The sequence below is a fragment of the Macaca fascicularis genome, chromosome 14, assembly GCF_037993035.2.
Source record: "Macaca fascicularis isolate 582-1 chromosome 14, T2T-MFA8v1.1".
Classification (NCBI taxonomy): Eukaryota; Metazoa; Chordata; class Mammalia; order Primates; family Cercopithecidae; genus Macaca; species Macaca fascicularis.
In genome coordinates, this window is record NC_088388.1 from 74,004,676 (window position 1) to 74,018,576 (window position 13,901).

At 51.6% G+C, this 13,901-nt stretch overlaps 1 protein-coding gene across 15 annotated transcripts in view; it reads left to right on the forward strand.

Moving 5' to 3' along the window:
* The first annotated feature begins 10,460 nt into the window (after nucleotides 1-10,460).
* SLCO2B1 (solute carrier organic anion transporter family member 2B1) overlaps nucleotides 10,461-13,901 on the forward strand; it is a 54,876-nt gene continuing 51,435 nt past the window's right edge. For all 15 annotated transcript variants that reach the window (XR_012423517.1, XM_065528727.1, XM_074014774.1 and 12 more), the window contains exon 1: nucleotides 10,461-10,772. Coding sequence is in view for 4 of the 15 variants with exons in the window: in XM_045371306.2 (XP_045227241.2) it covers nucleotides 10,757-10,772 (16 nt within the window). In the remaining 11 variants the exon portion in view is untranslated. The remainder of the gene's footprint in view (nucleotides 10,773-13,901) is intronic.

The following is a 13,901-nucleotide window of genomic DNA, read 5'->3' on the forward strand; positions in this document are numbered from 1 at the left end:
CTGTAATCCCAGCACTTTGAGAGGCCATGGTGGGAGGATCACTTGAGCCCAGGAGTCTGAGACCAGCCTGGGCAACATAGCAAGACTCTGTCTCTACAAAAATAAAAATAAAAAAACATTAGCTGTGCATGATGGTGCAAGCCTGTGGTCCTGGCTACTTGGGAAGCTTGAAGCTGGAGGATTGCTGGTGTTTGAGGCTGCAGTGAGCTAGGGTGGCACGACTGCACTCCAGCCTGAATGACAGAGCAAGGTCCTGTCAAAAAAAAAAAAAAAAAAAAAAGATTAGTGTTTGGAAAGATGGCTCCAGTAGAATGTGGAGGATGGATTAGAACTAGGGAGACAGGAGTCACAGAAGATTCAGGAAGCTGTGCAGGGTTCCACAGGAACAAGGAGTGGGCTTTGAATTTAGGGAAAAGAGGGAGTAAGAGACAGAGGAATATGAAGGCAGAGTTGCCACACAGGCTGTGGGGATGGGGGCTGACTCTGAGGAGACAGGAGGAGCTCAGAACAGGGACCTGGGAGGGGCAGGTTTCCAGGCAAATGGTGAGCTCTTTGCTGAACCGGAGCTGGGGTTCAAGCCCCTCCTGTTGTAGGAGGGAAACCTGAGATTTGACAAGGAAAGTAAAATGCCCAGGGTCCGTCAAAGGCAGCAGCTTAGTACTTGGCTCATTCCGTATTCAACCTCATGGCTTAGGGACCAGTGGATGATGACTAAGTCCTCAAATTTGCCCTTTGAGACGGTTAAGTGCCGTCTCAGGGGCTTGGACTCTGGGGCCAGATTGTCTAGGTTAAGATTCTGGTCTGCCTCTTACCAACTGTGTGACCTTGGCAGGTCTCTCTGTACCTCAGTTTCCTCATCTGTAAATTGGGGGTTATAATAGGTTGTTGGGAGCATTAACGGAGCTGATACAAGTGCTTAGAATAGTGCTTAGCAAATAATGAGTATTAGTCGTAATCGTTGCATCCATTTTGAAGAAGAAACTGAGACTTAGAAAAATGAAGTATCTGCCCCATGCCACGCAACTAATGTTGGCCGAGTTCCAGCCTAAGCTACTCCAAAGGCTTGACTGGTTCACTTAAGCTGACTGCTTGCCACCCCTGGCTCTTTCTGGAGGATGGTGGGTGTCTTTAACTGAAGAGACTGGAGTCCCCAGCAGAAGGACCCTTAGGAGGAGATTCTGTGGCCCTCTAAGCATCCTGTATGGACCCAGCTCTGATTCTGACACCATCATTCAGCCTGTTTGCTGGATAAATCCACTTGCTCCCCTAGTCAGAGAGCAGGCCAGAAACCAGGATCCATCAGGGACGCCTGAGGCCTGGTCTCTCCCCTAGTTCCACCTAGGGGACAAAAAAAAAAAGGACATGCATTTAAATAAGGACAGTGCCACTTAGAAGGTGAGATGATTTTAGACGCACATGCCAGGAAGATTTGGAGTGAGTGAATCTTGGAAGTGTGTGCGCAGAATGGTGGGGAGTGATGTGTTGGGAGTGTGATATGAAAAGGAGAGAATCAAGCAAAATGCAAACTGATGTGCTCTGAATAAGCAGCACTGATGGAAGGAAGTTAGCCTGCTCCAGCCCCTCCTGAGACAGTTGGCACACAGGCAAGTTAGGGTGTCCTACCCTGTCCAGACACCAGAGAGAATCCACCTGGCCACATGGTTCTTATGTGAGCCGCTACGGAGGCCCCGACCAGCCGAGAAGCAGCTGCCTGTGTTCTGCTTCCTGCCTTCCCCATCCCTAGGCTCATAACCCATCAGCAGAGGAAGTGACTCATCTTCCCAGATGAGATGGGCGGCATGCTTCCCCAGCAGCTCTCAGAAAATGTACCCAAGCCACAGAAATGAAGCCGGGCGGCGGTGGGCCGTGGGTTTCTAGAGACCACTCCGTGCGGTGCTGCTGCACTGACTTTCCAGAGCAGCTTCCTCAAGAGAAGAAAACAATCGTAACATTACCTGAATACCTATTACCCACCTATAAGCACGTGCAAAGCACACTCAGTGATTAGTTCCATCCGTCAGATGAGGAAACGGAGGTGGAATGAAGAACACATGAATCTGAGTCTCTGTTTGGAAAGATGAGGGAGGTATGGAGATGGAGGGTGAGGATGGTTGCACAACAATGTAGATGTACTTCATGCCACTGAATTTTATGTTAACATTTTATGTTATATATACTTTACAATTTTTTTTTTTTTTTTTTTTTTTTTTGAGACGGAGTCTCGCTCTGTCGCCCAGGCTGGAGTGCAGTGGCCGGATCTCAGCTCATTGCAAGCTCCGCCTCCTGGGTTTTTACGCCATTCTCCTGCCTCAGCCTCCCGAGTAGCTGGGACTACAGGCGCCCACCACCTCACCCGGCTAGTTTTTTGTATTTTTTTTAGTAGAGATGGGGTTTCACCGTGTTAGCCAGGATGGTCTCGAACTCCTGACCTCGTGATCCGCCCGTCTCGGCCTCCCAAAGTGCTGGGATTACAGGCTTGAGCCACCGCGCCCGGCCATACTTTACAATTTTAAAAAGTACTGCAGGCTGGACACCATGGCTCACGCCTGTAATCCCAGCACTTTAGGAGGCCAAGATGGGCGGATCACCTGAAGTCAGGAGTTTGAGACCCACCTGACCAACATGGGGAAACTTTGTCTCTACTAAAAATACAAAAATTAGCCAGGTGTGGTGACACACAGCTGTAGTCCCACCTACTCAGGAGACTGAAGCAGGAGAATTGCTTGAACTCAGGAGGCAGAGGCTGCAGTGAGCTGAGATCATGCTACTACACTCCAGCCTGGGAGATGGAGCAAGACTCTGTCTCAAAAAAAAAAAAAAAGTGCAAACTAAGAATTAAGTAACACAGCTACCAAGGGGGGAAGCCAGCAGTCACACCCAAAAAGTGCTACCCCAGAGCCTTCTTTGCTCTAAACACCCCTGTAATGTCATATCTGCAAGTGAGGATAGTGACCTGCAGAAGACGTGATTGGACAGAGAGACAGGGGCCACTCAGTGTCAGGCTGAGAAGGATGGTCTCTCCTGGGGGCACTGGGAGCTGGGTCAGAGTTTTACACAGAACGGGGCATGGTAGGATTTAAGGGTTAGAAAGTTCCCTCTGACTTGCAGGAAGATGGGCTGGTGTGAGACTGGAGGTGGGAAAGAGGCCAGCACATGGCCCAGACAAGAGCGGTGGTGGGCTAGACCAGGACAGGGCTGCAGATTTGAGAGGCTCGTGAAGTGGAATGGACGGGTGGGGAAGGCAGGCAGGCAATGACTGCCCTAGCTGGGTTTCTTCTGGCCCACCCAGTTCAGCCTCTGGACAGTGATCCTTCAAGGTCCCCTCCCTGACTGAAGTCTCAGAGGAAAAGTCAGGGCACAGGCTTCCTCTCCAGCCCCCAGGGGGCAGTGTTGCAAAGTCTTTGGGGAGCAGGGCCCTTCTTCCAAATTATCCACAGCCGAGCAGGGGCTTGCTCCCATCCCGCATTTGCCACTCCCCCTTACCCCATCCCCAGCCCCCACCCTCGGCGTCCCTCCCAGCCTTTGCTGCACCACCCCTCTACCGTGTCCTCTCTCCAAGGAGACACATTATTAAAAACTGTAATCCCACACTTGACACTTTAGGAAAACAGTGGCACAGCCATTAGCTTATGTGGGCCATGAGCAGAATGAGACTCCAAAAGACAGGGTCAGAACAGAATGACACTCTTCCCCCAACCCCCGCCACCCCCATCCCCAACCACCGGTAAATTTTTTTTTTTTCTTTTTTTTGTTAGAGACAGGGTCTCACTCTGCTGCCCAGGCTGGAGTGCAGTGGTGTGATCATAGCTCACTGCAGCCTCCAACTCCTGGGCTCAGGGGATCCTCCCCACTTCAGCCTCCCCAGTAGCTGGGACCACAAACATGTGCCACCACACCTGGCTAATTTTTAAATTTTTGGTAGAGACAGGGTCTCACTATGTTTCCCAGGCTTGCCTCGAATTCCTGGCCTCAAGAAATCTTCCTGCTTTGGTCTCCCAAAGCACTGGGAATATAGTCATGAGCCACTGTACCTGCACCCCCCACCCTCCACCGTTTTATAATAAGGAAACTGAGGACCAGGCAGGGAATGAGACCTGACCAGCATGTCAGTGGCAGAGCCGAGGCTGGGGGCTGAAGGCCAGCCAGTGCCCAAGCTGCAGTCCTGCAGCACCTGCAGAACAGCAACTGTGAACAGTGGCCCCCCGCCCACCTGCAGAGTCCCCATGTTGCTCCTGAGCTTCCTCCTACCTCAGGGGGCCTTCCTAGTGATTTATTCCCCTGAGTTGTCGGTGAGGTCAGGCTGACCTGGCACGTACGTGTCATGATTTACTTCCTCCTCATCCTCTGCTTCCAGAATTATAAGAGTCATCATCATCACCATCACTGCCATATTAATAATGGCTCATGTCTGCTCAGCTCTCAGAATTTTGGAAGCACTAATCCATCCATCAGCTCATCCAAGCTGTATGACTGCTCTGGGAAGGCGTTTCGCAGACAATGGCACTAAGGATCAGAGAGGGCAAGTGACCAGCCCCAGGTCACTGGGCGAGGCTGGGGGCAGTCTCCCAGAAGGAAGAAGCTGTACCACATGCTTAGGAGATCGGGCAAGGTAACAGGGTTTAGGACAGTCCTGCCAGGAGGTTTCTTGTGTCAACTAAAACTAAAATCCTAAGCCCCCCAATTCACTGAATGGATAACCCACCTCTTGGCCAAGGGGACCCCAGAGAAACCTTTAAAAACTGAGTTTTTGGCCATGAAGGGACAAGAGACACACCTCATTTATCCCCTCCCTTTTGTGGCTTAGACACTACACCTGAGCAGCATTAATGTTAAAACAGAGATCATAAGACTGACAGAATGGACTCTCTGTGGCAATAAGATGCTGAACTATAAACAAGACCTAGGGTCACTCCAGGCAAGGGTTAAGTCCCACACCCATACACTAAAGAATAAACTATGTTCTCACCGCCCCAACATTTCTCTTTTTCTCTAGCAGCTAAATAAGCCCTGGTCTTGAGATAAGCAATGGTAAAACAATTTGCAGCTCCTCCACCGCCAGACACTAACTAACTGATGCCCGTTCCACCAGCCATAACTATAGGTCTAATTGGACTAGAGACTGATTTCAGGAATTTTTTCCGATAAGAGACCACTGACCATGGATGGGCTCTGGCCAGTTTATAGACACCGCACTTGAGTCCTTCGTGTCCTTGCTTCACCTTTTGATGTATACATGCATTTAAATGTTAAGTCTCCAACCCAAGGTGAACATGGGTCATATGTAACACGCATGTTTGTTCAATATGCATACATTAGGACCACCTCATGAATATTCATAGCTCCTCCTATAACCTGTTGAATATGTGTATTTGGGCAACGCATTCAGCTTAAATTTCTTTTTTTTTTTTTTTTTTTTTTTTTTTGAGGCGGAGTCTCGCTCTGTAGCCCGGGCTGGAGTGCAGTGGCCGGATCTCAGCTCACTGCAAGCTCCGCCTCCCAGGTTTACGCCATTCTCCTGCCTCAGCCTCCCGAGTAGCTGGGACTACAGGCGCCCGCCACCTCGCCCGGCTAGTTTTTTGTATTTTTTCTTTTTAGTAGAGACGGGGTTTCACGGTGTTCGCCAGGATGGTCTCGATCTCCTGACCTCGTGATCCACCCGTCTCGGCCTCCCAAAGTGCTGGGATTACAGGCTTGAGCCACCGCGCCCGGCCTCAGCTTAAATTTCTATCTAACCCCTCCTCCCTTGAAGTGTCTGTCTCTGGACTCTGCCAAAGACTGAGCTCCCCAGCCCAAAGGAATGGCCACCTTGTAGGCTGTAACTCTTTATAAGAAGTAAGTCTCATACCTATAATCCCAGCACTTCAGGAGGCTAAGGTGGAAGGATTGCTCGAGACCAGCCTAGGCAACACAGTGAGACCCTGTCTCCACAAAAACTTACCAAATTAACCAGCCGTGGTGGCATGCACCTGTAGTCTCAGCTACTGGGGTGTCTGAGGCAGGAGAATCGCCGGAGCCCAGGTGTTGGAAGCTGCAGTAGGCCATGACTGCATCACTGCACTTCAGCCTGGGGGACAGAGTGAGACATTGTCTCTAAAAAAGAAAAAGAAAAAAAGAAAGCAAGAAAGAAAAGAAATAAAGTCTTCTCTCCAAATGTATAGATCTCATGATGTTTCAGTTGTCACGTTTCATCTCTATTTCACAGGTGAAGAAACAGCCTCAGAGAGCTTTGGACTGGGTCAGGGTTAAACTGACACCCAAGCTCATGCGCTTTCTGGGGCACAGAGATGCCACTTTCAGGGAGGGACACAGTTTTCAACACAGTGTGTATTCTCACAGGCTGGAGGCAGAAACTGCTGGGAGATGGGGGAAGCTGGAACTAGGATGAGGCTGCTGTGGGGTGAAAGAGCCTGGAGGTGGGGGCTGGGGAAGGCAGCTTCCCCAGGGAGTGGTTGGAGGTAGGAAGAAAGCTCCAGGTGGGGTTTAAGCTGCTACAGGGAGCACGGCAGGGCCTATACAAGAGTGGGGCACTGGAAGAGCGAGGGGCTGTGTTGAGGTCAGGTGGCTGTGCAACCTGAACACCCACCCCGCCTGCACACCTGCTCCTCTCCCCACAATTAGGAGATGAGCTGTGTCCTGATGGAGAAGTTGTGCCAACAAAGACAGGAGAAGCCCTGAATGCTTGGCAGGATGGGGCCTGTTTCTCATCGATCAGCTGGAGAGACTGAAGCCTGCTTATCTAGGGAGAGATAAACAGTGACTCTCCTGTGGACTCCACAATCTCCTGGCCTCAATCTACCAATCTGAAAAAAGGAAAGGTTGAATTAAAGGAGTTCCACATTCCTTCCCACTCCAACCTCTGAGGACCAGGCATCCATCCTTGCTGTCCTTGGCTCAGATCCCAGCCCCTGCTGTATACTTGACATGTAGCCTCAGGCAAGACACGAGGCCTCTCTGAGCAGCAGTGTCCTCATGGGTGAAATAAGGAAGACATAGCCTTCCCTGAGCAGAGTTAACGAGCCATACATGGGAGTGTGTCTGCACAGTGAGGGCCTGACTCCAAGGCGGCCTCCGGGGGGCAGGGAAGGCCGAGGCTCTGGCTGAGGCCCTCGCTTGTCTGCCTGGCCTGTGGCTCATTTATAGATATCCCCTTCCTGGCTGCTAGGCCAGAAGGGAAGTGGGAACAAAGATGCTGAGGTGGCAGTTTGGAGCCGTTTTCAGGAAGAAGCCTCTGGGCACTCTTCCCCTTTTCACCCCGCCCACACCCCGTCCTCTGGGCAATCTCACAGTATCCTCAGGACAGGCCTGAGGTGGATGGTTGGATGTCATGATCTCCATTTAACAGATGGGAAGACAGCGACCCAGAGAGGATAAAGGATCAGCCCAAAGTCCTCCAGCAGGATTATAACAGAGCTGAGACCAGCATTGAGGTCTTTAATCTGGGCCCAGCACTATTCCTTTGTACCCCCAAGCAGATAGTTCTATAAAATGAAGAGTCTCCTATTTTTCCTGGTTTACCAAAAGGCATTTTCCTAAGTGGGTTGGCTTGAAGAAGGTAAGGGATTAGGTTCTGCAAACAGCCCAAGGTTTTATGAACAACATCAGGCTTAGCATGAGACACAGGGCTCTCTCACGCCTGTAATCCCAGCACTTTGGGAGGTCGAGGAGGGTGGATCATGAGGTCAGGAGATCGAGACCATCCTGGCGAACACGGTGAAACCCCGTCTCTACTAAAAATACAAAAAATTAGCCTGGCAAGGTAGTGGGCACCTGTAGTCCCAGCTACTCGAGAGGCTGAGGCGTGAGAATGTCGTGAACCTGGGAGGCAGAGGTTGCAGTGAGCCAAGATCGCACCACTGCACTGCAGGCTGGGTGGCAGAGCGAGATTCCATTTCAAAAAAAAAAAGAAGAGACGAGACACAGGGCTCTGTGAATATTATGAGGCCCTGGAAGCAGCAAAGTTTTGCAGATTGGGCTAGGCCAACGGCACAGGACTCTAAAAAAGGCATCAAGTTTTATAAACTGTGGGAATCCACAGATGGTGTTATGATCCACATGCATCGTGGTACTCTGTAAAATGCACCTTCTTATAATACTTGAACAAAACACAGCAAACACCACACACTGGCAAATGGCAAAGCCCAGGTGCAAAACAGTGTGGTCAAACCTCAGACCTGGGCCACGCATAGCAGGAGCTGACTATGGGGTTCACCAGGGAGCTGGTCTGAAGGCATGTTAGCCTAAGTCTCAGAGGCTCCTGGGTACCTGACCCTTGCTGCAGTTCCACAGCTCAAGTTCAGGAATATTCTTGGACCAGGCTTTGCCAGCCTGGGAAAGTTGAGGTAATAAATGAAAGCTGCTCATACCAGAGGCTACTGTACATACCATGCCCTGGGGGGTAGTGTGCATTGCTTGACTCAAAGATCAATGAGATAGGCCGGGCAGGTGCAGTGGCTCACACCTGTAATCCAAGCACTTTGGGAGGCCAAGGTGGGTGGATCACCTGAGGCCAGGAATTCGAGATCATTTTGGCCAACATGGTGAAACCCCATCTCTACTAAAAATACAAAAATCAGCCAGGTGTGGTGGCGTGCGCCTGTAATCCCAGCTACTTGGGAGGCTGAAGTACGAGAATCACTTCAACCTGGGAGGCTGAGGCTGCTGTGAGCCGAGATCGCACCACTGCACTACAGCCTGGGCAACAGAGAATGACTCCATTTCAAAAACAAACAAACAAAAACAAAAAGATCAATGAGATAAACTTAGCCAGACAAGCTGGTCCCCCCACCCCCGACCGAGACCATTTCATGCACAGAACTTCTTCAGGCCCTGGGGCCAAAGTGGGGGTCACTGGGCTTCCAGAAAGTTTAAAGGGATCTTTATACTGTAATTTGGAGTCTGGGAGGTTGCACCTCTGCCAATCTTCGTGAGGATTCACAATGCTGACGTTGATCAGAAGGATTTGGAGAGACAGACCCAATTTGGTTTTCCTAAGTAGGGTCTGATCAGGTCAGACCCTGGGTCAAACCCATCAGGATCTGGTCTTTCTATTAATCCAAGCCAGTTCTTGACCTTTCTCAGTGGAATGAATGGTCATGCACTCACATTTCTTGTTTCTCAAAGACTCATTTATTCATGTAACAAGTATCTATTGAGTGCCTCCTGAGTGCCAGGGAGATCTGTGATTATTTCACACATTCCCTACTTCCTACTAGCACCCTCATATAGCAAATAGGAGCCAAGTGGAGCTGGTGTATGTTTCTCTGTTATTGCACCCCAAAAGTTAGACTCCAAACCCACATCCTCATTCCGTGCAAAAAGACTTTATTTCAGGGACAGGGTCAGGTTCGCTTCTGTATCTTGGATTTGGGGAAACCCAGATCTTCTTCAGAGAAGATAGCCTGGGTGGAGGGAAAAGCCTGGTTCTAGCATTAGAGGTTCAAGGCACCCACGACCTACTAGCTGGGTGATCTCTGGCAAGTTACTGAGACTCAATGCCTTGTTTGTAAAATCAGGGAATAAATAACCTGACCTTACAGTGTCAAGGGGAGGACCCAGTGGGGCCTTGTGTGTGAAAGTGCTGTGCAAGCTGGGAAAGGCAAGGTGGATTTGCTTTCCCTTGCTGCCCTGTTCTGAGCCCCACCTCTGCCACTCCTTTCTCTGAGCTTCAGAGGCCTCCAGGCTTGGCTTCTTTCTCCTTCGCTGAACCTTCACAGTGGCTCTGCAAGGGATTACTGTCCCTTCCTTATAGATGAGAGAATTGACACTCAGGGAGATGCTGGGACTTGTCTGAGATCACTTGACCAGCAAATGACAGCTGAGATGGGACCCAGATCTGTCTGGCTCCTGGACCTCCATCCTCAGTCGTCAGTTCAGAAAATGCTGAGAATTTCATATTTTCCATTCTGTTCCCCTCCTCCCTTTGCCTAGATGGCTGAAACTGATGGACCTTCTACCATGAGCTCCACCCAGGCAGGCTGCCACTGGATACTTAGTGGACAGAGCCACTTCTTGCTCTGGATCCTTGGACCTCAGGGAGGAGATGAGGGATTTAGTGAGAGGGGACGTAGGCTTGAGGGGGGCAGGGGTTCAGTGAAAGAGGACAACTGCTAGATGGAGGAACAAGGGCTCTCCATGGGGCCCTCCTATCAAGGGAGGGCAACAAAAGTTCTGTGAAGGGAACAAGAGCTTGGTAGGAGAAGGGCTCGGGTGGAAAATGGTAGTGCAGTGAGGAGACTGGGGGATGAGTGTGGAAGGTTGGGGAGCTTGGGGAGACCTATCAACATCCCCTCTGCGCCCCCACCTCTCTGCTGCTAACAGAGCAGGGGAAAATACCTAAGGGAAATGCAGAGGCAAGAGTCTGGAAAAGGACAGGCTGAGGCTGAGCCTCAGGGAGGCGGGGCACAGCTTCCTCCTCGCAGAGAGGCTGGACTTGAATAAATCCAACCTCCTACACAACTGTGGAGCCAGGGCAAGGGAGAGACAGAAGGAGCAAGTGATCCAGGGAGACAGATACTTGGAGACACTTGGGGTTGAGTTTGAGGAGGACTCCCTAACCTGTGCCTGGACAAATCTCATGTCCTGTGTGGCCCAAGAGGAACTGACCCAGTGTCTGGAGCTCCCACCATTATTGCATCCCTGCTGTGGCTCACCTGCTGCTGTCTCCAGGAGCCCCCGAGAAGATTTGCTTCCTCTCCCCTGCTAAGCTCCAGGTCCTGAGATTGAATTAGGGGCTGGAGCTCACTGCACTGCAGCAGTCATGGGACCCAGGATAGGTAAGTCCAGACAAAGTAAGGAAGGCGCATGGAGAGTGAGCCTGGGGAACATGTTCCCAGAGAAAAGGGTGAGGCCGTAGAGCCAGAGTGGGTGGGATAGGTGCTCACAGCTGTTGGCACAGAGTCAGGCACATGGCCAGAGCTCAGTAAAGGTGTGTTAAATGAATGAGTGGGTGACTAGAGGAGCAGAAAGGGACACTATTTACTCAGCTGGAGCCAGGGAACCCAGCCAAACCTTGTTGATGACACAGAGACTTACAGGACAACAGAAAGACAGGCCCCTGACCCCCTCATCAAGCCCTGTTTCCCCTCTCGAAGGAGACAGAGACAGACAGAGCCGAGAAAAAGAGAACAGTGTAGTTAGACAGTGCGGACAGGCAGGCTCAAACAAAGAGGCACACAGGTCGGAGAATGCAGTATCAACAGGTGTCAGCAGGAGAATGCAGGGAAAGGTAGGGAGGTCAAACCTGGAGAGAGGGCTGCAGCAGAGACTGCGAGAGACAGAGACGAAGGAGACAAAGCAGGAAAGAGAATCAGACAGGGACAGGTGCCGGAGAGCTACAGACAGACCTGAAGGCAGTCAGAAGATCCACCCGAAGACCAGGGGATTGAGAGTGACCTGCAGAGACCTGCATGGGTCTCTGCACAGTGAGGTCTCTTACTGTGGAGAGGGGAGGAGGCTGGAGGAAAAAGGTCTTGAAGCTCTGCCTGCAGGGTGACAAGGAAACGCCCTGAAGCGAGGCCAGTGTTTCTGGGAACAGAGCACCTGGCCCAGCATTTCCTGGGAAGTCAGTGTGGGTAGAAGAAACAAAGGATCTTTGGACTGGGAGAACTCCAGGTTAGACGCCCTATAGCAGTCACCTTTGGCCTCTTTCCCAGCTGTTGAATCTCCCCTGGGCTGTGTGAGCCTCACCGCCATTTGGGCAAGGCCCCACTTGCTCCCAGAAGCCCAGCAGGGAGGGCTTTATAGGCCATGGAGACAGCCTAGCTGAGGCACAGCTGCAGGGACTCCAGGAGAACGCAGCCACGGCTTGGGGACTGCAGCATGGCAGGAAGGGTGGGATAGATGCCTCCTCTCAGGGCACCTCACAGGACAGATGTGAATGAAGTCAGTTTGGGTGGGATGGTTTGGTGGGGGGACGATGTGAATGGGCCATTGACAAACCAAATTCCCCATCAGCTTTGGCTTAGTGTGGATGGGAGGGATGGAGAGCTGGGGGGTGTGGGAACTAACTAGAGACTTTGGCTGCACTGTACCCCCCCACAAGTCCCCCCAGGACTATTTTTCTGATCCCTGCAGGGCCCAGTTCTGGAATATTCTCCAGGTGCCCCCTGACTTCCCACACAGACAGCAGGAAGCTGACCCCAGCATCTGCCCGGTGGGCCATCAGGTGCCACCTCTAGCCTTGCTTCCCGAGACCCATTCTGGGCTGTGGCCAGGCTCACCACACTACTCTGAGGGGTGTAGGAATGCGGGTGGGGTAGGATACCAAGCCTGCAGCCTGGGAAGAGTCCCCAGGGGAGAGGGGGAAGCTGTCCCAGTCAGGGCAGACACCAGAGAGGAGTGAAGGTCAGATCTGGCTCCAGCAGAGCCCCTTCACCAACTCACCACATACCTCTTAGGCAGCAGTTTCCCTGCCAGTGCCAGGACAGCCATTGACACACACATGGTGTGACGCAAAGATTTCATTTTCCCGCTTGTTCACCGTTGCTCAGGAAGCCCCTGCCCACATCCCATCCTGGTGACATTCGCCCTGTTTTCCAACTCTTCGAAATGCCAACTCCTCCAGGAAGCCGTTCCAGATTCTTCCAGCTGGGGGTAACCTCTCCCATATGCTGTTTGTTGACCCTCTCTTAGAGGTTCATCCCTCCTTGTTTCCGGTATTGCTGTTCCTCTCTGCAGCCCATCTGTGTTCAAATGTAAGCCATTCTAGGGCAGACAGGTGGGGCGAGGGAAAGAACCAGCAGTCCCAGGTTCAAATTCCAGCACTGCATCACTGGCTTTAAGAGAACCCAGTGAAATGTCCTCCCCTTTTTAATAGGTGAGAAACTGATGCTCGGAGGGGGCAAGCAAAGTCCAAGCTCACCCCAAAGTAAACAGCAGGGTGGAGGCCAGCCCCCAGGTCTGCCTGGTACCGGAGCTCTTCCTCTCCATGCCATTGCCCTGGGGCTTTCTCTTCCCTTCCACCAATCCCATACAGGGTGAGCATGCCAGGGAAGGAGATAGCACTGCAAATGCTTAGAAAAGTGACTACACTGCATGTCTGTGGAGCTAGTGAGCTGCCCAGTACCGTTGGAGGAGCGGGGGCCACTGGCAACACCGTGGGAAGTTAAGCCAAAGAAGCTGATGGGGCCCAGTCACAAGGAACGTGTATGCCAGGTTAGGCACATGGACTTTGTCTTAAAGGCAGTTGGGAGCTATAGAAAGTATCTGAGGAGGAAGCGGCCCTGCTTCAGTGGCCCAGAGAATCTGTGGCCTGGGAACTTTCATAATAACCCCACTCATGTGTACAGTACTTTTTTTTTTTTTTTTTTGAGATGGAGTCTCACCCTGTCACCCAGGCTGGAGTGCAATGGCGTAATCTCAGCTCACTGCAACCTCTACCTCCCGGGTTCAAACGATTCCCCTGCCTCAGCCTCCGGAGTAGCTGGGATTACAGGCACTCGCCACCACGCCCAGCTAATTTTTGTATTTTTGGTAGAGACAGGATTTCACCATGTTGGCCAGGCTGGTCTCGAACTCCTGACCTCGTGATCCACCCGCCTCAGCCTCCCAAAGTGTTGGGATTACAGGCATGAGCTACCACGCCCAGCCATGTGCAGCACTTTTATGATGACGAAGCACTCTGGGCCCATTTCACAAATGAGGGTGGCCGGGCATGGTGGCTCACACCTCTAATCCCATCACTTTGGGAGGCCGAGGCAGTGGGATCACCTGAGGACAGGAGTTCGAGACCAGCCTGACCAACATGGTGAAACTGCATCTCTACAAAAAAAAAGTATACAAAAAATTAGCTGGGTGTAGTGGCAGGCACCTATAGTCCCAGCTATTCCAGAGGCTGAGGCAGGAGAATTGCTTGAACCTGGGAGGCGGAGGCTGCAGTGAGCCGAGATCGCACCATTGCACTC